This window comes from Mugil cephalus, chromosome 22 (assembly GCF_022458985.1).
Source record: "Mugil cephalus isolate CIBA_MC_2020 chromosome 22, CIBA_Mcephalus_1.1, whole genome shotgun sequence".
In the NCBI taxonomy this organism is placed as follows: Eukaryota; Metazoa; Chordata; class Actinopteri; order Mugiliformes; family Mugilidae; genus Mugil; species Mugil cephalus.
The window spans coordinates 925,762-948,407 of NC_061791.1; the positions used below are offsets into that span (position 1 = coordinate 925,762).

Consider the following 22,646-nt stretch of genomic DNA (forward strand, 5'->3'; position numbering starts at 1 on the left):
CTGTTGCTTCACTTTTCCTCCGTTAAACTCCAGATGTTGGACAGAAGCTAGAGCTTAAAAACGATGCCTCCTCCACCTTATCTCAGGTTTTCATGTTGGTTTTGTGGGTTCTTTCACAGAACACTCAGTTTCAGTTTCATCATTTGCTCTGTGGAACATCCAGGTTCTGTGTTCAGACTTCAAACGTGCAGCAGTGTTTAGTTTGACTCCATTACTGTTAAATGTTTTACTTATTGTAGATTAGTGCCAGAGTTTCTGTCTCTGTCTGAGTCTCTAGGATTCGTCTCCGTCTGAACGTTCTGCACGAACATCGAGGCCTTTACAGATTCATTTCTATCAGAACAGCGAAGTGAAAGCTGGTGTGTGGTTTTTATAGGTCAGGGCGGCTTTAAGCTTCACCTCCACGCTCGGCTCATTGATTGGACTCCAGGTCGGTTTGACTCCAGGGAGAAAGTCATCAGCTTTTATCCGCCCTGCGCTGAGAGTGTTTACATGTTGTGTTCAATAAAAACACGGAAACGTGTCATGTTTTCTGCAGTATTAGTTTAACCCCTGTGTCCTATTCAAAAAACTTCCCTTTCACACTGTTAGTAGCTGGTTTTAGATATAAAATTTATCTTTCCTGGAATCGATGTATAAAATACAGAAACTAAGCTGTTTCTACCACAGGCCTGTGTGGTGAGCAGATGATGTGATCAACAGTAAAACTGACAAATTTGAACCTTTCTGAACAGAGAAAATCATCAACATTATAAAATGTATTGTTATTGAGTGACATGTCAAAAGATTTAGTTGTATATATTTTATAATGGGAGTCGATGGGACAAAAACAGGGAGTTCTAAGAAAATCTGATTCTGCACAAAAACGAAATATACAACGATCTGAGATAATCCAAAGAAATGTCCTGTTTCTGATCATTCATAGTGAAAATAGTAATAATAATATTTTGTGTTTGTTTTTCCCATATAAAATAAAAGAAATTAAAATTTTGAATAAATTTTAAATATTAATTAGTTTTAGTCAGATCTGATAAACAGATTTAAGCAAAAAAAAAAAGTAAAAAAATATTTGTCTAATTGACCTGTTGAAATGTTTGAAATCACATTTTAAAAATATATGAAAAATGAAGGTTCCTCTCAACTCTCTGCCACACGGTGGAAGTTTCTCCTTCAACCAAACAGGACGTAAAAGTTAAGCAGAATGTGGCTTAAACCAAGATCAATTTTATGACATTTTATGACCAATTTATGCAGAAATCCACACAATCCCGAAGGCTTCAGATACGTTTTCTTGCAGCTACATATGAGTCATGTTAGTTACTGACGCGTCAAATCAAAAAATGTCTGGTTTCTCAGGACAGCTGCGCCCGAGTGCTGCTGTTCAGAGGAGCCAACAAGGACATCAAGAACTACAACAACCAGACGGCCTTTCAGGTAAAACGAGACCATTTCCTGATGCACAGGGGTCAAACATACGGAGGTTAATTAGATTAACACGTTGTTTTTTCCTCCGATGATTAAATCAAAGATTTTTATTTGTTTTTGCATCTTTCACAATTTTCTACATTTGTGAATAAAATTGACTCAGAACAACCTGAAAGTAACAAAGAGAAAACACGAAATTCATGAAAATGAGCCAATATTACATATCTGAGAGGGTTAAAACCAACCAGCCAGAAACAGTTAGTTAGGAGCAGATACTATATAATAATATAATGATCAAAAACAAAAGCGTTTCTGTTTCATTTGTTTAATTAGCTTCTCTTTATCAAACATCTGTGGATGTTTTCATGTAAAACGTTGCAGAAACGTTTAAGCCTCCGTGTAAATGTGAGAAACCGTCCGTCCTGACGCTGAAGCACCAGGAGACGTAGCAGCGCCGGGTGGAAATGCTAAGCTAACGTTGTCTGTGTTGTAGGTGGCGATCATTGCCGGGAACTTTGACCTCGCAGAAATCATCAAGATCCACAAAACCTCTGACGTCGGTGAGTTTAAACGCATTTAACAGGCGTGAACAAGAAAAACAGAAGAATGAAACGATACCTGAGTGAAACAGCTGATGCACAATGAAATCACGCTTTTATCTCCAGGAGACAACGACTGGACTGTTCCTATGATTTTATATCTGCTGGATCTAAGGACGTAATCTCTAAGTTACAGTTCTGACAAAAACCAGGCAGAGTGACACGTCCCTCCAGTTATAAAACGTCACCTGTCAGTCAAAGAACAGACGTTAACATTATTTTATTATTAAAGCTCTAAATGGACCCATGGATCTGTTTAAACCTTCAAACCAAATCTTTTCACCACTGCTTTCGCTTCAGATGTGTTTTTCTGTTTTTATTATTAGTCGTGCTTTTATTTTGCGTTTTATTTTTTTAGTTATATGTGTTTTTATCTTGTTTTAACACATTTTATTGTCTATTCTTTCAGCAGTTTGGAAACAGTAACGTGTCAGATCAGAGCATCACTGCTCATGATGTTTCTTAACAGAAACATATAAATGTGAAATGATAGAGAATGTAGAACGAGAGCTGAAGCCTCTGAAGGAAGAATTATCCCGTAGATATTAAAGAAGTGAGAGCGACTGTTCTATTAATGTGATTTTCTCAGATTTTCTTTAACTTTGATTAATTATACAGAGGCATAAAATACATTTTTTATAATAACAGTCACAAATGTTCATTGTCTAAACTGGACGTCTAAAAGTATCGGTATCTTTTATCGGGATATCGGCCTTGGTATCCGATCCAACAGTTTAATCTCGTATTGAAGCAGCTGCTCCAGTCGCTCCGGATGATACGTGATGATACGTGGTTCGGACTTTGTGTCGGAGGTGTCGTCACGGTAACCGGGTGTTTACGTTGTGTCTCTTTGTGCGTCCAAGTAGTTCCCTTCAGAGAAACTCCGTCCTACACCAAGCGCCGTCGCGCCGGTTTGACCAGGAGTCCGGCGGGAAACGGCCTCTCGTCTCCTCGCTCCCTGATTCGCTCGGCCAGCGACAACGCTCTGGAAAGCCCCGCCTCCTCGCCAGGCCCCTCCCTCCAGAGCCTGGAGACGCACCACGACACGCACACGCATTCGCTCCGACGTCACACGAGACGCCTCAGGTACCGACGGAGAAAATAAAAACACAGATTTAAATCACACTCAAGTTCAGGTTTAGTTTCAAGATGAAAACAAGAGTCCAAGTCTCCTGTTCTCTCTGCAGCCCCAGTGGAGGTGGAGGTGGTGGAGGTGTAGGTGGAGGTGGTGGAGGTGGGGGTGGAGGGGGTCACGTGGAGAACAGCCCCCCCGCCTCGCCTCCACCCACCCCCCAGATGAGGAAGAGGCGGCTGTACAGCGCCGTGCCGGGACGCACCTTCATCGCCACCCGGTCCCACGTCCCCCAGGGGCCCGGAGAGATCCAGCTGCACCGCGGGGAGAGGGTCAAAGGTCAGAGACGCAACCATGGCAACACAGACTCCGTTAGTCATAGGGCCGCCTGTCACCATCCTCATCATCCTCACCATCGTTGTCACGGTGACGGGTACTGATGCTCCTCGCGTCTCCAGTCTTGTCCATAGGTGAAGGAGGATTCTGGGAAGGAAGCGTTAAAGGCAGAACCGGCTGGTTTCCTGCCGACTGTGTGGAGGAAGTTCAGATGAGACAATACGACCCGAGACTTGGTAAAGATGGAGCGCAGCATCTTTCAGAACATACGTACTTATATGTTTATACACGGCCCGAAACATTTACGCAAACTCTGTTTAGAATTAAGTACATTTATGCATAAAAGTCCTGAAAGTGAAACAATCAAACACATGAAACAGGAAAACAGCCTGGACAGAAGTTGGTGAACTCCATGAACATGGACCCTTATTTATTTATTTATTTATTTATTTGATTCTGGGTCTGAAGTGGTTGTCGAGGACATGAGAACGTTTCCTTCTGTCTGTTTACTTCCAGATTTGTTTTCATGTGTAAATGTAGAAACTGTGTCGTGTGTTCGTTGCAGAGACCAGAGAAGATCGAACCAAGAGGCTGTTCAGACACTACACTGTAGGATCCTACGACAACTACACCTCCTACAGGTGACACACGGTCACTGCAGCTCGACCAGAACTGAACCAGAACCGAACCTGTTCACATCAAAGAATTCATCTTCATTAATAATTATTCATCTTTAGGCCTCAACTGTGTCCGACATATTAAACATTATTATTCTTCATAATAGTTTTTCAATGAGAACGTGAACTTAGACTTTTTTTTTAATACAAAGATGCTTAATTTAATTTAGTTTTAGTTAATTCAGTTTTTTTTAAAAAGAGCAAACAGAATAATTATACAGAAATGGACACAATGAACATAAATAAATAAATAAACAAACATGAAACAAACATAATCTAAATATTCCATCTTCTACAAAAGGAGTAAGAAATTATTTTTTTAAAATTAATTTAAGGTTAATCAGTGACATTTTATCCGCATATTTGTCTATAGTCGTGTACCAGTTATTCTGGATGAATATGTCGGCTGTTTATTTATTTATTTATTTATTTAAGAACTATTTAAAACTTCTTTAATTGTAATAATTTACTCGAGGTTTAATTTGCTGGAGTCAAACTGACCCCAAAGATAAAAAGTGTGAATGTGAAGGTAACAGGATAAATAACAGGTTAAAATTAAACATTAAATATTTAAATATTCATGTACTGACACATTTTAAGATTAGAATTAAATCTGTAATTATTGATTAAATAATAATAGTAATAATAAAATATTAAATATTCTTATATTTATGTAACTTTATAACATAATTTAATCCTAATGTTTGTGTCAGAGAACGTTTTTATTCACTTCAACCCGAACAATGTCGAAATCACAAATTCATGTTATTTAGTCTCAAATATTTAAAAATCTATTTGAAAGAAATGTTCAGAATTAAAATTAAAGTGTTTTTTTCGTGGCTGTTCATTGGTGAAATCTGATCTAAGCTCGTTAACCTGTATACAAACCGACCTGCCGTATCATTATGACCGGGCTGGTCATCGGGTCCTGACTCGTTTTCTTTGTGTTTCAGCGACTACGTGATCGAGGAGAAGACGGCGGTGCTGCAGAAGAGAGAGAGCGAAGGATTCGGCTTCGTCCTCAGAGGAGCTAAAGGTAGAGATGGATGGAGGATGGAGGGATGATAGATGGAGGATGGAGGGATGGAGGGATGGAGGAGTGGCGTCTGGGTCGGACCAGTAACACAATAATAACCTGAAATTTATTCATAATTTAACGAGTTCTTGTTCCATCTGAAATGTGTCAACGTAACTTGAGAATATGACTTTTACACATCGGTAACTGGACCAAAGTTGAGTTAACTCGTGTATTTAACGCAGATTTAAAACTTTTTTGCTGGAGATCCTTCTTGTTCAGCACCTTCTCTTGTGTTTTCAGCCGAGACGCCGATAGAGGAGTTTGCCCCAACGCCAGCGTTTCCTGCGCTGCAATACCTGGAGTCCGTGGACCAGGGGGGCGTGGCCTGGAGGGCGGGGCTACGGACCGGAGACTTCCTCATAGAGGTAAAAACGCTCAACAGAGTCGACTCTTTTGTCTCCCGAACGTTTCATTTTAGATCAGGGAGCAGTAACAGTAACATTAGAGCATAATAACCCGACTTAACGTAAAAGATTTACGTTTGAACTCTTCCTCTGGGTTGTTTATGGGACTTTTTGAACCAATCAGAGCTCTGGACACGAGATGAGTAAATCCTGCATGATGCAATATGTCATTTTCTTCTGATTCCATTGATAAAAGTCATTGTAGGATTCAACCAACACTATCAACAGATCAGCAAAAAAAAGTGTAATTACACTCACTGCCAGTAGAGGGAGACAAACATCTCACAGTGCGGCTTTAAATTGTTTTTAGAGGTGGAGAAGATTTGAGACAAGTGATAGGACAGGAAATAAGAACAATATTCATTTTTCATTTATTAAAACATTTTGTGCAGAAGCAGTTATTAAAAGATCTGAGAACGGAATTAGAATGAGCTTCATGAGAAATTAAAAACGTCACACTCCTTTTTTTCACATTTTTTCACTTTTGTTTTGAAATTCATTAATCTTGATTCTCTCCATGAAAATTTGAAATTTTACCATATGGTAAATATATGATTTAAATACTTGGGCATTCAAAATTTCAACCACAGTGTGTTATTGTAGGATGTAAGAAGACTTTTTAACTTTTGTGAAACTCAGTTTATAACTTAGATTCTTTTTACATGAGGTTTTGTTTTATTGCAGCAGTTTGTTCGTGTTGATTTAAATGTGGGAGCTGGTTTTATAACTGACAGACTTTCACTTGATGAAGGGTGTGACAAACAAACATGCAGCGATCACTGCTTCGGTTAAATGTGTGGACAAAGAGCTCGTTCTCTGACTCTGGCACCGTGACAGAGATTTACCGGTTTCTGTGTGTCGCACCCTTTTATCTCATTAACCGATCGGCACAACACCAACGGGTAAAACAGGCAAAGACAGAAAGACAGTTTATTGGAGGTGAACAACTCATGCAACTATAATTAATTCATTTACCATATATGGTTCCTTGCCCCTTTATGAAACACTCATTAAAGGACTTAAAATTCTAAATTTCAACCCCAGTGTGTTATTGTAGAAACTTTTTTGTACTTTTGTAAAATTTTTCCAAAATTTAAAATTTTCATGGAGTAAATTGAAATAAATGAATTTACTACATATGGTTCCTTGACCATATGGTCAAAATTTCAACCCCAGCGTGTTATTGTTGGGAATTAGAAGACTTTTGATAAATATGAAATTTGACCGTATGGTAAATGTATGATTGATTGTGTTATTGTAGGATACAAGAAGACTTTTTTTACTTTGGAGAAAACGTTTCACAGTTTGTAATTTTGATGGAGAAGGTGGAGGTGAATGAATTGTGTGTCTCCAGGTGAACGGGGCCGACGTGGTGAAGGTTGGTCATCGCCAGGTCGTCTCTCTGATCCGACAGGGAGGAAGTCGCCTGCTGATGAAAGTCGTGTCCGTGTCCAGGAAATCTGAGTCCAACCTGATCAGAAAGAAAGGTACGACCGCACACCTGCAGCCTTCGTTCATTCATTCATCCATTCATTCATTCATTCACACCAAGGAGCAGCTAGTGTATATACATTCTGCATATACACAGTGAACGCTACACAACTTCTTTCACACCAAACTCTAACTTTACAACAGCTCATATTTCTGTGATACTTCATGTTGATGTCTATGTTCTGTTTTTGGAGTCAGCTACTGTTCTGGTCACTCTGCTCGTTTTAGCTTGGAGCTAAATGGCTAATGGCTAATGGCTAATGGCTAATGGCTGGTTTTTAGTGATGAATCACTGTTTTTGTTAACGGACACTATTGCACCTGAACATCGTTCCTACGTAAATACTGTACATTCTTCCATCTCTGTTTCTCTTTGCTCATATGTTAATCCTGTACATTAGTTCCTATTTTATTATTTTTTTACTAGATATTACTTATATTTTATTATTATTATTGTTATTTACCCACTGACATTCCTCTGGGTGGTTTATGGGACAGCAGTATCTTTCTGAACCAGAACAAAACAAATCATCAATCATCAACTTAGAGAGATTCTGACTTTGTCTTTCAAAAGAGACCGAGACCATGAATGAGCTCCAACATGTTCATGAACAGCATTAAGTTACTTTGGCTGCGTCATAAATATGAGTTGTTTTTGTAAAATGCTAGAATGATAAGAGGCTAATCTGACTTTATTTTATCTTTCTTTTTACTATCATCATGTGGATGATTAAAGTCTGAGATTAACACACTTGCCTCTTGCCTTGTAGCTCCGCCTCCTCCAAAACGAGCCCCCAGCACCTCGTTGACGCTCCGGTCCAAGTCCATGACCGCCGACCTAGAGGACATAGGTAAAACAAACGCACCCTCAAACACACAAACGCACACAAACGCACAAAGATACAGCGTAGAGTCAGATTCAGAGTTTGAGTTTCTGACCTTTGTTCCGTCTGCAGCCAGGAGGAGGCGCTTCGGTGAGTCACGTGACCTCAGAGCGTTTATCTGGCATGTTGTTGTTGTTGTTGTTGTTGTTGTTGTTGTTATTGTCGTCGTCATGATGAGGTGCATTTCCACCGGCGTCTGAATTGAGTTTAGAGGAGAAGAACATCACATCACTGATGAAGAGGAGCCTCACGTCTACTGGAAACAGAACAGAAGAAGAAGAAGAAGAAGAAGAAGGAGAAGGAGAAGGAGAAGGAGAAGGAGAATAAGAAGGAGAAGAAGGACTAAGAACTGATGTCCTCCTCCTCCATGTCCTCCTCCACATCCTGAATGTCTCCATGTCTCCATCGTCTCTGTCCTCATAGATTCCGTTAGTTCATGTTTTCAACCAAGAAAAGAAGGAGAAGAAAAAGAATAAGAGATGAGAAGATGAGAGCGAATATGGATAAGAAGGAGGAGGAGGAGATCTGCTCCATCACTCTGTGTTTATTTAAAGGTGGAGGCCGTAACCCGGGTCCTGGTTTATAGATGACGATAAAACGTTCAACGTTTGACACTAAACCAAAAATCTAAAACTGATTTTTTTCTTTTATTTTGGTGGGAAAGCACCGGACGTGTTTGGTTGATGTTGTGAAGTTTCAGGGCCGCAGCTAAATTAGATTCTAAAAGAATCTTTAAAATAATATATGAGCTGATTTGGTTCTTTGGTTCTTTGCTGCTGCGGCCCTGGTCAGTGGTGTTGTGTCGTGGTTTTAGTGGTTTTATTTGTCCAGACTAACTTTCGTCCAGTTTCACTTCATGTTCCTCTTTGTGTCTCCAGAGAAACTGGACGAGATGTTGGCTGGAGGTCAACAGGAAGTCGTCCTGAGGGTGCGACCGTCGGACGACTTCAGAGCGGCGACGGTCAAACAGAGACCGACGAGTCGACGCATCACACAGGCTGAGATTAATGTACGAAATTATTATTAACCCTCTGGAGTCTGATGGTCCTTTGGTCTGTTGGCTCCTTCTGGGTTTCTCCTTCTACTTCCTGTTTATCTTGTTCCTGGTTCGGTTTCATTCTTTTCAGCTCAACCTCACATGTGTGACTTTCCAGTTACTTTTTCATTCTGACAAACTGTAAAAAACACATTGGACCTAAAACCACCAGATCCCAGTAGGAACAAGTTAGACTTTTACTGTGAAAACTACATGAACACATTTAGCAAACAACAAAGTTATTCACAACTATTTCCATTAAAACTATTTAGGACCATGTCCAAAACTATCGGGTGTCCAACCAGTAATAATGTCTGAATGTCTCTAAACTGTCTCCTGTCTCCATAGACTGAATATAGCCTCACTGTTGCTTAGCAACCACTGACACATCATGTCCTGATTGGCTGATGGATGCATGTTTCCACCAATAGGAAAGGGGCTGTCATGTTGTGTTTCTTTCTATCATGTGTAGCTGGCTAGCTCTCTCCTCCTGCTAGCTCTCTCCTCCTGCTAGCTCTCTCCTCTTGCTAGCTCTCTCCTCCTGCTAGCTCTCTCCTCCTGCTAGCTCTCTCTCCTCTGGCTAGCTCTCTCCTTTTGCTAGCTCTCTCCTCCTGCTAGCTCTCTCCTCCTGCTAGCTCTCTCCTCCTGCTAGCTCCCTCCTCTGGCTAGCTCTCTCCTCTAGCTAACTCTCTCCTCTTAGCGTTAGCGCTAGCATTTTCCTGAACCAAACATGACGACAATATTCAGGAAAAAAACTCAATTATTTAGAATCAGTCTAGTTTTACTTGGTCTAGAAACATCTATAGGATGAAACCATGTTCAAAACAAAGACCAGAGGACCTAGGACGGAGCCTTGGGGAACTCCACAGGTCCAAAAGACTAATCTCTGCCTTCAGGTCATGGGTGTCCAACTCATTTTGGTTCAGGGGCCACATTCAGCCCAATTTGGTCTCAAGGGCCCAGTAACATAACAGCACAATAACAGATAAATATTTACAACTCCAGATAGATTTTTTCCCATAGATGAACAAGTAAATTAGGTAAATGTTTAAATTTAATTAAGTTTCCATTTAAAATACAAAGACAAATAAGTGCAATTTGGGCACATTGCTGTTTAGTTTAGGGTCTCAGTGTTGTGGTCTGTCCACATCTTTGACTAAAACAGTGGAAAAAATAAGGAAATCAAATTATCACACTTAGCAAATTCATGCTGTGGACCAGATTAGATCCTCTGTTTTGCCACGTTTAACCTGCGGACCTTGTGTTTGACACCTGTGCTTCAGGTTTGCATTGTCTAAATCTTGTCACGTGGCTAAAACTTTGTGTTTGTTTCTGTAGTCGTTGTTTGAGCGCCAGGGTCTGGTGCCTCCGTCGGCTCCAGAGAAGAGCACCATGCCTTTACCCAGAGGGATGTCCAGGACCAAGAGCTTTGGTGAGAAACTGCAGCTCGTCAGGATCAGCATAAACAATAATTCACAGTTACCGTAGGCTCAGTAGGTTTAGATACTGATTTACTGACATTTTTTAACCCTACGTCTACGTCAAGAAACATGTGACTGTAAAACACCAACAGGTAGAAAGACGCTACATAAAAACCATTTACCGCTACAGTTAGCTAGGTGGGTTAATTTTAAGCTAGCTAACGACGAAGGTCTTTGATGACTTTGACCAATCAGAGCCCAGAACCAAATAAAAGGGGGCGGGTCCATTCTGTGCTGGTTTGCTTTAACGTCTCCATGGTTACCACGACAGGCACGCCTGAAGACGACAGGATCACGGCCCTGATCAACGAGAGTCGGTTTCCACGGAGCTCCTCGCTGACGGACAGCTTCATCCCTCCTCCTCCTCAGACGGCCCCGCCCCCTCCCCCCTCAGCCTCCTCCTCCACGTCTTCGCTCTTCCTCCTCGACTCCGGCCCCCCTCCCTCCTTCCTGCCCCCGCCTCCTCCGGCGCGAGGGGAGGGGCTCACCCGCTCCAGCTTCAAGCCGGGGGCGGAGCCGAGGCTGCAGGAGCTCTCCGATTCCCCAGCGAGGAGCCACGCCCACGCCGAGCGGCAGCGGAAAGCGAGGTCAATGATCATCCTGCAGGACACGCCCCCTCCACCGCTGCAGTCAGACGTGCACGCCGCCGCCAGCGCCATCACGCTGCACACGGCCACGCACACGGCTACGCACACGCTTCACACGGCCACGCACACCTCCACGCTGTCTCTCCACAGCACTAGCCCCGCCCTCGGACACTCACCGCTGTCACGTCGCCGGGGACGACCAATAGAAAACCCTTATGCTAACGTGGGGCAGCAGGCTCCGCCCACCAAACCGCAGAGGAGGAAGTCACCGCTGTTGAAACAACTTCCTGTTGAGGAGCAGGGTTAGCATCAGTTCCTAGAATATAAGACAGAACACATTTCTAAGAAAATAAAAGCTAATTTATGCTAAGCTACAGTGCTAACAGTGCATCTGTCTGTTCCTTCTAGGTCTTGGGATGAAAGACCACGATCAATCAGGACCCAGCAGCCCGAGCCGGGCGGAGTTGTACCAGCAGCAGGTCCTTTCAGAGCGAGCTCGGGTTCAGGGCCGCCGCTCATCCCTCTTCCTGTCTGTGGAGGGGGCGGGGTCAGACAATCAGGCCCCGCCTCTCCTGACTCAGAGCCATTCGATGGACGACCTCGGCGAGCTTCCGCCTCCGGCTCCGGTCCTGTCGCCTTCGCCGACGCCTCACACCTTCCTCCACCCGCTGACGGGGAAGCCTTTAGGTCGGGACGTTAACACGTGTTCGTTCTTAACCAACCTGTCAAAATTAACACATTTTGACAGCACTAGTCATAACAAACCTTTAGCGCTGACTTTAGCATCGGCTCTTGAGTCTTGTGTTATTTTGTCTGTTTTTAAGCTACTGGTCGTATTGCTGCAGGATGAAAGGACCTAGAACGGAGCCTTGAGGAACCCCAACAACTCAACTCTAAATCTTTTCCGTCTTCTCTGTCTCCAGATCCGTCCTCGCCTCTCGCCCTGGCTCTTGCTGCACGGGAACGAGCGCTCACCGCCCGCACGCCGAGCCCCGAGCCTCGAACCAAACACGCCTCCGCCTCCACCACGCCCATCCCCACCCCGTCCGCCAGCCCCGAGGGCAGACACAAGCGCACTCCCATCGCCACCCCCCAGGGCAGCCCCGAGCCGCGATCCAAGCGCACCACCCCCCAGACCAGCCCCGAGCAGCGAACCAAGCGCACCACCCCCCAGACCAGCCCCGAGTTGAGGCATAAACGCATAACCCCGCCCCTTTTCCCCGACGGACAGGTGGAGCGTCCAGAAACAGAGGGGGGGGTGACGTCTCCTGCAGGCCCCTCCCCTGAGCGCTGGAGACCCTCCCCATTGCCGCCGCTGGCCAATGAGAGCCATTCTTCTGCGCTGATTGACAGGCGCAGAAGCCTCACGGTGGGCAGCTCGGAAGAGGAGGGCGGGGCTTACACAGTGACACTCCCACCTGCCTTGTTGTCGTCCAGTGATGAGGAAACTAGGGAGGAGCTACGCAGGATTGGCCTGGTGACTCCTCCCCCTGCCTTTGCGAGCCCCCCCGCCCCTCCTCCTCCCCCATCCTCCCTCACCTTGTTGCCACGACGAGGTGGGGAGGGAGGAGGAGGAGGGGAAGGCGGTCCCGACTCTCTCAATAGACGAGGAGACGAGGAGGAAGGAGCTGATGAACGGGCCATCGATAGCTCCTCCTCCCCCAGCTCGCTACCTCCCTCCATCACCCTGGCGTCCCCTCCGGGTATAGCCTCCCCCTCCTCCCCCCCCGCTGCCCACCCGTCCCCGTCGTCCACGGCCACCTCCCCATCAGGGCTCAAGCCCCGCCTTCGTTCACCAATCGGTCGGGGTCGCTCGGCGCTACGGGACCCCCTCCTGAAGCAGTCGTCGGACAGCGAGCTCCTCCCCTCGGCGGCGTCCTCGTCCTCCCCCTCGTCCCCGCTGTGCTCCTCCCCCACCAGCGGCGGCGGACGCCAACCGCGCTACCTGTTCCAGAGGAGGTCGAAGCTGTGGGGGGGTGGGGACGATGAGCGGCGGGCCTTCAGTCCGGATGAAGGGGCGGGGCGTCCGGCGGCGCTCGGGGGTCAGGGGTCGGGGTCGGCGGTGGATCTGACCAGCAGGTCGGCTTCTGCGCTGGAGCTGAGCGGCCGAGCCGGGTCCGGCCTGGATCTGGCCAATCGGCTGCAGCTACTCAACAAAGACAGTCACTCTCTGGGGGAGGAGCCAAGTCCACTCGACCCCGGCCGGAGGTCACCAGTGGGAGGGGCCAGGTACACTCAACTGTAATATATACGTATGTCATGAGCATAATTGCCACGGTCGTTCAGGGTCTGCGTTTAATCCCTTATGGAGCGAGGAACCATATTTGGTAACTTGAAATTCATTCATCGGGATTTTCTCCATGAAAATTTGAAAATTTTAAAAATTTCACTGAAGTGAAAAAGTGTCCTGACGTCCTACATTGACACTATAGGTCTTCAACCGAAGGTCCAGGACCCCTAGGGGTCTGTGGTAGTACTGCAGAGGGGTCGCAAAGTCTTTGGTTGATTAGACATTGTTATATTTGTTTTTTAATTTTTCCCCACTAATTTAAATTTCTTTAAATACCCGTTAACATAAATCCAACATATTTTAGTTAAGGTGTAAATGGAGGCAGAAGAAGTTAGCGCCTCCTACTGTTGCATATGTTTGAAATTCAAAAAATAATAATATTTGAACCTGTGTATTATTTGAATAGCTTAATACTGAATGCAAAATAATAATAATGTGTATTTATAACCAGCACTAGGTGGAGTTAAATATAGAACATATAGTAGATGGTTAGTCTCTCCATCTGTTCGGGGCCTGAAAAACGTTCAAGACGTCTGATCTGGGATTGAAATTTAGAATTTCCAGGTATTTCATTGAGAACTTATGAAGGGTTAATGAATTTCATCACGTTCGAGGTTTGGATTCAGTTTTTTTCGAGTCGACATCGCGACGTATCCCACACAGATCGATATATTTGTGTCGTCAAAGAGTCGCTGAAGCCGCGGCGCTGATTTTACAGGAATCACAGCTTCTGTTTGAGTGTTGTTGTAACACGATCTGTTGTCTGTGTTGTGTTCCAGGTATGTGGACAGTGGAGAGAGTAAATCGTAGGTTTTTATCTCTGGTAAACATTTCTCGTTATCGATAAGAGATGATTTTCACAAGCTAACGGCTAATTAATGTGCACCTTCCTGGCAGATGACTAACTACTAAAAAAAATCTGCAGTTACTCTCCCATCTGTCTCCAACGTGTAAATATCTCGTCTGAAAGGGATAATTTCTCATGACTCAGTAATCTTAACAAACCATGGCTTCGCTTTTATTCACGTATTTAAAACAATGATGTCCTGGTTCCTCTCAGTGAGGTTTAGTGTCATGTGGTTTTCATTGAGCCAATCAGAGAAGATCCAGGAAACATCCTCAGGTCTAATCAGGGTCTAATGTGGTCTACAAGGTCCCCCCTCTGAACTGGTTTATTAGGAACCATGAAGAAGAACAAGTGTCCTAATGTTTCTAATGTGATGATGTTGGTGATGTTCTAATGTGACAAATACATGTTTACATTAGTTTAAGGACCAGGAACCAGATATGAGACCAGAACCAGATATGAGACCAGGAACCAGATATGAGACCAGGAACCAGATATGGGAGATTCTTCATCTGGACTTAACACAGGAAAATTAAAGAAATTGATCTAAAAACAGTTTTCTGACGACACTCTAGGGATGAAATTTAGAAATTCCCAGTATTTCAATGGGTTAATAGTCCAAATAATTAGCGGCTTAGCTAGACTTAGCATAACTTAGCATAACTTGGCTAGCTAAATATAACAGCTAACTAAAACTAACTAGCGAAATTAGCTGTTTAATAGCTTCTCTGGTACCGTGTGATCTCGACAGGCCACACGAACTAATTCAGTAACTTCATGTCGGACTAATCGTCATGGTTACGGTCGCCTTTTGTCGCTGACAGCGTTTGATGTGTTGCAGGTTGTTCTCAAGTCTCGGTGAACTTCACACCATCTCCCAGAGAGGATACGGCGCCAGCTACACGGTCCGACCAGGAAGCCGCTACCCGGTGACCCGCCGGAGCCCCTCCCCGTCCCCCTCGCCCTCCGATAGGTCGATAGGCCTCGCCTCCTCCCCCTCCCCCGCCCCCGAGAGACCGGACCTGAGCTCGGGTCGCGGTCTCACCATCCTGAAGTCGTCCAGCCTGAGCCTCCCCTCAGAACCGAAGGAGGTTCGGTTTGTGATGCGCAGCGCCAGCGCACGAACCCGCTCGCGCTCGCCGTCGCCCTCGCCCCACGCCTCCCCCTGCCCCTCCCCGGTGCTCAGCGGGCCCCTGCTCGCCCTTCGGCCGTGGAGGCAGCGCCCCCTCAACCTGTGGAATAAATACGACGTGGGCGACTGGCTGGAGAGCGTGGGCCTGGCCGAACACCGCCAGCGCTTCCAGGAGCACGAGATCGAAGGCTCCCACCTCCCCGCCCTCACCAAGGAGGACTACGTGGAGCTGGGCGTCACCAGACTGGGACATCGAATCAACATCGAGAGGGCGCTCAGACAACTGCTGGATGGTTCCACTTGACCCCTCACCTCCGACTGCTCACCTCTAGACATCCTGAACTGTGACCTCATGACCCCTGACCCCCGGTCAGACTCTAGGTTAAACCTTTGACTAGCAACATCTTAGCAGTGACCACTTTGCCAACGCTCGGTTCTCTGAACGAGACATTTTGGCTCATCAGCTCTTTGATCAATGCTAAACTGTTAGCATCTTCCCCTTAATCCACCTTTTAGCTTCTATGTTGCTGTCAATAATATAATAATATCTCATCAGAAATGTCTGCACCAAAAAAACTAAACTCAAAATAAACTAGAACCTGACCAACCTGTTTAATTCTGCTTTGAAAAACCACGTTAAACAAAAACAGGGACATTTCTTAAATCGTATTTTCTAAATTGCGCTAAATTTCAATAACTGCAACTTAAAATGAACGGTGCTAACGTTCTGAGCTAGCTTGTTCGTTAGTTATACTAAACACTTACGTAACATTAGGTCTTAAACCATAAACAGTTTCAACCTAAACACTTGAAAAACTATTAAAAAAAATATTAAAGTTGAGGATTTGTTTTTGAGAGATACAATTATTCAACACATAAAAACACACTGTGAATAAATTTCAGCGGCTGCGTTTTTAGCTAGCTTCTTAGCTGGTTCTACCAAACGCTAAATCCTGTTTTAAATGTTTTTGTTTAAAAAAAGCTACGCAATTAATCAACAGAAAACACTGGAAAAACTTTATGCAGCTTAAACTAGCTGGACCTGCTAATGTTCTGAGCGAACTCACCAATCATTTACTGTTTCGCCAAAACATTTTAAAAATCTACCGCTTATTAAAACTGAGGATTTATTTTTGAGGTACATAGTTATTGAACACATTAGATCTCAATGTGGAGAATTTTCAGTTGTTGCCTCTTTATATGAAAGTTGCTAACGTAGTGAGTTAGCTTCTTAGTGGATTCCACCAAACGTAGTTAAATAGCTACGCAACTAATTAACACAATAATACATAAAAAGAACAATTCAACTAAAAAATAAATAAATGAAACCGATAAAGAAAGACACATCAATCCTCCAACTTGGAGGAAAAGTCCATAGAACGTATATATTTTTTAAAAAAGGATCCAAAATGAAATTATTTCACCATGTTTTTAGTGTTTCTCAAGCTTCAAATTATAAAACACCTCAGGAACCCGATGAGAACGAGGAGTTTCCAGTTACAGAGAATGAGCCTAAACACTGAATTATGTTTTAAACTATTCTGCCTGAACAACACAATTAACCAGCTACGCAATTAACACTAAATATTAAAAACTCTTGTTAACTTGTTAGCTTTTTCCAGCTAATTAAGCTAATTAGTATCAGGTGTTTTTTTTATTATTTTCTATGTGGATTATTTGAAAATACCAAGAAATACTTAGATATCCACACTTTTACGTTAGCATACGTTAGCATACGTTAGCCGGGCGATGGCAGTGATCAAAGAGCTGATCTGACCACAAACTTAACGAGACGGGTTTTCTCCTCGTGCCGTTCTGCTTCCCCAGGTGAGTTTAGCTGGACCTCTGCTAGCGAGCGACTGGGATCTACTTTAACACCAGGAAACGTTTATCTTACAACTTAGCCTCTTTCCTTTCTTTTATTTTATTTTGTTTTTCCAAATATCACTCACGAAGAATTTGTGTTCATTTTGAATTCATATCTTGACGCAGATCATTTAGAATTTATGAATAACAAGTAATAATAATGTGGTGGTGGTGGTGATGACGTAAGAGTTTATAATAGTCTGGAAAATGATTTTGAGTTCCTTATGATTTGACAATGAAGTTGAATTTCGAAGTCGCTCCGGCGACGTCTCGGTTTTCATGATGATTTGTCAATGAGTGACTTTGACTTTGTGCTGATGTGCTGTGTGTTTCAGGGAGAGCTGCAGCAGAGCTCCAAGTGTAAACCTCTCTGGTTTCTAAACTGCTTATCGAGGGCTTACTGTACATGGTGCTATCTGTTTAAAGCCATCTGTACAGAAATATTCCTTCCTCCTTCCTCCCTCCTATCGCTTCCTCACACCGACGCCTGACATTCACAAATTTAACCCCGAAACGTTCCTGGATTTCCTCCCGTAATCAGTGGAACGTGACAGGAACAGGCCATACATGGAGTTTCCTCGCTGCCATATTAGGGATCTGCTCCCTGCCATATGTGGAGTTTCCTCCGATTAGAATCAAACGTGGGACTCACCTGTGTTTACTTTGGGCGAAAGTTGGAAACTGAATTTGAAATCTTTGACGTTGCAGCTCCACTTAATTCACAAGCAGAAACATCCAGAGACAGATGGAGCGTATTTACGGGACGGTCATGACTATTTTGTCTTTAACGTTAAATATAAAACACGTAATAAATGGTTTATAAATTAGGTGTTAAATTGTTATTCACTATTTTGCCTAAAACTTTTCAAGACAATTAACTGAGTATTATTTTCTGTAATATCTGAGCTACACTACGGATTCAATTTTAGGGCGCTATAAGCCGCTAATTAAATGTTTATATACTGCTAATAAACGCTAAATACGAGGAATTAAAGAACCTTTTTGTACAAAAACGTAAATGATATTTTACAGTGTTCATATACTAAGAGAATTAACCTAATTAGTTTGATGTGTCGCTGAACCCCGACAGGAAGTTGTGTAATTTTCAGTTTGTGAAGCGCTACTGCTAGCTAACGCACTTTAATGCTTGAAACTCCGCCCACTCTACCCCCAGCCCCCACCCACTTTTTTTTTTTTCTGGAGCTTTGTCCAGGATGTGTTTAGCCTAGCCTAGCTTAGCTCAGCGGCTAAAAATCGAAGGGGAACACAGATCACGAAGCTAACCGCTGCTAAATAAAACAAACACATTTTTGTTTCTTTTAACATTTGCGCAATAAACTAATATGTAAACGCGACCTCTGGAAGTCGGCTATAGATTATCTGATGACCCCGTCCCCCCCCGTCCCGTCCCCGTCTCATTTATTTAAACAGAACCTGCCACAATCTCTCCCCTGTAAAGCACAATCAACGTTTCAGTGCCTGTTTCAACGACAACAACAGATCGACTGAGTCTGTTTGGTTTTTATCCGAAGCTGCAGTCATTTCCAAAGTGTCGACGCTCTTTTCTAGGGAAAGTAACAGAGGTATAAAGGTAGAGAATGTATAGTCTATGTACAGCACATTACAGTAGACTGCATAGTCTATATAATATATATTATAATAGAATGATGTAGCTATAGTGTAAGATATAAACTAAAGTAGATAATTAAGATGTAACATTTTGTCAGACTGTAGTTTAAGGTTTTCAATCTAAACCCGATGTTCAGACTTTGTAAACAGCTACACTTAAAAAAAAACTGTTCAAACACTTTATCAAGAAAATCATCTCAACTCTGAATCCTTTACAACTTGAGTTATAGACAGAATTTATTGGGACTGCGAGAAGATATTTTGTTAGTTTGGTTTTGTGAAATAATGAACGTGTTATAAACTGCCCTGAAGTTACTGACTCATTTTAACGCTTTTAAAAACTGCAGCGAGATTCGACCGGTCGTACGTTTCTATCTGTTGCATAAAGTTTATCGGTAGAAGCTGAGACTTCACAAAAGGTTTAAACTGTTTCCATGAGTAAGTGAAAAGCGGTGCAGCTGTTTACACTGAGAGCATCGCGCCACATCCCCTGTAACTGTGTAGTATATATTATATGGGACTAAAGTCTACTGTACAGAGTCACCAGAATGAAAGTGAAATCAGGTTGGATGTGAATCAGCAACGAACCTCGGACCTCGGGTCTTTAATACGCCTGACACGAGGTCACTCACCTGCCCGAGGAGTTCTCAGCCAATCAGAAGCCAGAGGCTTCAGTCGTGACGTGAGGTTGGTTTTTATTTTGTCCTCTGCTTAGTGGCTGGTTTCTAGTTTAAGGTTTTAATCTGGGCCTGATTTATTTAGAAAGAGTTCAGCCGCTTTGTCTCGTCAGTTTTTCTGTTCTGATTTAGACCAAATACGACTAATATCTGCAGAGAAGCGTCCACATGAGTGGCGCCCTCTAGTGGTGCCCACGTCTTAATTGTTTTCCTATATTAAGCATTAATCATTATTGTGCTAGCTACAACTCGGTCCAGCTTTGCCACCATCATGGGTTTGGAAAAAAAAAGGTTGACGCTAGCTTAGCTTTCATATATAAGGCATTAGCTTCTTGCTTCATATTGAAAGATTCCACTGAAAATGTGTTGTAGCTTGTTTAATGACATATTATAAGGAAGAGCCACAATTAGCTGGGAGGCTAGGCAGAGCTACTGTTAGCCTGCAAGATAGGAAGAGCTACTGTTAGCTGGGAGGCTAGGAAGAGCTACTGTTAGCCTGCAAGATATGAAGAGCTACTGTTAGCCTGCAAGATAGGAAGAGCTACTATTAGCTGGCAGGCTAGTAGTGGGTAGAAAGCTAGGAAGAGCTACCATTAGCATGGAAGCTAGGAAGGGCTACTTTTGCTGGCTTTCATTGAAAATGTGTTATGACTTGTTGCACCACTAGCCTCAGTGTCTTATAGATGCTAATCGTATGTTAGCAGCGACAGTTGGTCATTAGCAGACATTTTGGGGCCTGGGGTTCAGAACAAAGACGTCACAAAGCTTCAGCCTTCGTTTCATTTTTAGAAAACTTTAAAAAAATAAGACGTGTCTCTGTGAATTAAATCACCGGCTGATGAACGGAAACAAAATGGCGGTTCAGTTTGAGACTTTTAGAACGAGATAGGAAAACTGAGCCAAAATGGCCGCCACCGGAGGGGGAAATAAAGCGATCCTCATTTTCCTGACGACTGGCTGAGAATCCCGGCTAACCTTTCTAACCCTGCGCGTGAAAACCCTGTTCCTCCTCATATTCTATACTCCTCCCGATAAGTTTATGGTTTTATGGTTCCCCTCCTCCTCCTCATCTTCCGCCTCTCTAGCTTCCTCTTTTTACAGTATGTTTGTAGTTTCTTCTGGAGTGAGTGGCGTTGTGTGTACTTGTAGTTTTTTCTTCCCTTTTCTAAAAATCAAAGAGCACACGATGACAACTGATGAGCTCTGCAACGCAACAGATTGTAACCTTTATAATAAACCGTCATTTACTACAAAGTTGACTCGCTGCCTTCCTGTCTGGTTCTTTCAGCTCCGTGACCTCTGACCTCTGACCTCGTTTGGCCTGAAGTCGAGTTAATAACCGACTATTTCAACACCACAGGGTTCAACACTGACCGACACGATCCGACACCACGGCTCATGATTCACTGTCCACACGGAGGAAACAGCTACAACCAAAAACAAACGTGTTTAAACATTTTTAAGCTAATATCACAGAGGAGGTGGGAGGTGACGGAGAGCTGGTTATAGACGCTCCGTCACCGCCCCACACAACATTATATAAACACATTTTAAACATTAACTGTTGTCTGTGCACAGCTTCTTCTGTGGCAAAAAAAGAAAGAACACGAGAGTCGTCCTGTTTTATATGAAACCTGTTTTAAATCCCACTCAGGACACCACATGACGCCTGCTAAGGTAAGCTAAGCTAACGCCACACGTCCCCGAGGGCTGATCTGGTTTGTAATTGGGTTCATTTATATCTGTTAGGACAAATATAGAAGACAGAGACAACAACAGAGACTAAGAGACAGAGACACTGAACGTTAACCTGCAGAAATAAAATCATTCTCGCTGACAAAACTGTGATTCAAGTACCAAGTTTTTTGTTTATTTGTTTGTTTAGCATTCAAATTAGCAACAGCTAGCAGGTCATTCTCTGAGGACGAGTTTTTGAAGGTGTCCTGCTGGTGGAGACACCAGGACGAGTTTAATAAATCACAAACAAATCACACAAAACTGTGAAGATGAGACAAAAAAGGAGAAAGCAAAAAGGTTTTTTTTTCTTAATACAAGATGATTTGATTGAATTTAAGAATATTTTGCTTCTTTCTGCTGATGCTGTTTTTTTGCTGTTTTGTTCATTTGAAAATATTGACGAACAGATTAGATCGTGTCCGTAGATCAATAAAGACACAGAGAGAGAGAACTTTGACTGAGGCTCATAATTCATGTAGGAAAACATGAAGCATTTTCATAACAATATGTACAATGAGCCTCATTCAGGGGACGTTCAGGACGTTTAGGACGTTTAGGACGTTCAGGACGTTCAGGACAGGTTCTAATAACTTTTAATAACAAGTAGTAACTTGAATCACGCTCCTTGTTCTCGACCTGTCAAATCAAATTTTAAAACACAATTGAGATGCGTGAGTCATTTGTGCTAATCTTCACTCTGACAACTCTTCACAACAAACAGCCCCGTGCAGGACACTGGACCAGAGCTCGACCCTCATTGGCTCATCCAGCCCCTCACCTCCTCCTCCCTGCTCTCTGATTGGCCGACAGACTCTGAACCTGAGGCTGAGCTTCGATGAGCTGCAGCCTCGACTTCAGTTCATGACCGTGGACACGAGAGCAGGTAAGACCCAGAGTCCACGTCCTCACAGAGACTGGTTCAGGTACTGGTTCAGATACTGGTTCAGGTACTGGTTCAGAAACTGGTTCAGAGACAGATTCAGGTACTGGTTCAGGTGCTGGTTCAGGTACTGGTTCAGAGATTGGTTCAGAGACTGGTCCAGATACTAGTTCAGGTACTGGTTCAGGTGCTGGTTCACGTACTGGTTCAGGTGCTGGTTCAGGTGCCGGTTCACGTACTGGTTCAGGTGCTGGTTCAGGTGCTGGTTCAGAGACTGGTTCAGGTACTGGTTCAAGTATTGGTCCAGATACTGGTTCAGAGACTGGTTCAGGTGCTGGTTCAGGTTCTGCCTTAATCCGACTGTAACTAGACAACTTAAGTAAATCCGTTTCTCTGACCAGGTTTGACGGATCCGACGTGATTTATTTATTTGTTTTTTTTGTTTTTAAAGCAGCTCGTACCTTCCACCATAACTCACAGCTTCATAGAGGTTCATCATGTCATTCAGGAATAACTGCA

At 43.6% G+C, this 22,646-nt stretch overlaps 1 protein-coding gene across 7 annotated transcripts in view; it reads left to right on the top strand.

Moving 5' to 3' along the window:
- Positions 1 to 20,769, top strand: part of shank3b (SH3 and multiple ankyrin repeat domains 3b) — a 35,964-nt gene extending 15,195 nt beyond the window's left edge. For 2 of the 7 annotated variants that reach the window (XM_047574891.1, XM_047574895.1), the window contains 18 exons: positions 1,357 to 1,434; positions 1,919 to 1,985; positions 2,888 to 3,110; positions 3,212 to 3,435; positions 3,555 to 3,668; positions 3,998 to 4,073; positions 5,063 to 5,145; positions 5,428 to 5,552; positions 6,946 to 7,078; positions 7,852 to 7,932; positions 8,038 to 8,055; positions 8,844 to 8,974; positions 10,340 to 10,433; positions 10,754 to 11,371; positions 11,478 to 11,756; positions 11,993 to 13,298; positions 14,139 to 14,165; positions 15,048 to 20,769. In XM_047574891.1, coding sequence (XP_047430847.1) covers positions 1,357 to 1,434; positions 1,919 to 1,985; positions 2,888 to 3,110; positions 3,212 to 3,435; positions 3,555 to 3,668; positions 3,998 to 4,073; positions 5,063 to 5,145; positions 5,428 to 5,552; positions 6,946 to 7,078; positions 7,852 to 7,932; positions 8,038 to 8,055; positions 8,844 to 8,974; positions 10,340 to 10,433; positions 10,754 to 11,371; positions 11,478 to 11,756; positions 11,993 to 13,298; positions 14,139 to 14,165; positions 15,048 to 15,642 — 4,272 coding nt within the window. In that variant the 3' untranslated portion in view covers positions 15,643 to 20,769. Of the gene's footprint in view, positions 1 to 1,356; positions 1,435 to 1,918; positions 1,986 to 2,887; positions 3,111 to 3,211; positions 3,436 to 3,554; positions 3,669 to 3,997; positions 4,074 to 5,062; positions 5,146 to 5,427; positions 5,553 to 6,945; positions 7,079 to 7,851; positions 7,933 to 8,037; positions 8,056 to 8,843; positions 8,975 to 10,339; positions 10,434 to 10,753; positions 11,372 to 11,477; positions 11,757 to 11,992; positions 13,299 to 14,138; positions 14,183 to 15,047 lie in introns of all 7 variants that reach the window. The other 5 variants (XM_047574892.1, XM_047574896.1, XM_047574894.1 and 2 more) reach the window with 5 other exon arrangements.
- Positions 20,770 to 22,646: the final 1,877 nt, after the last annotated feature.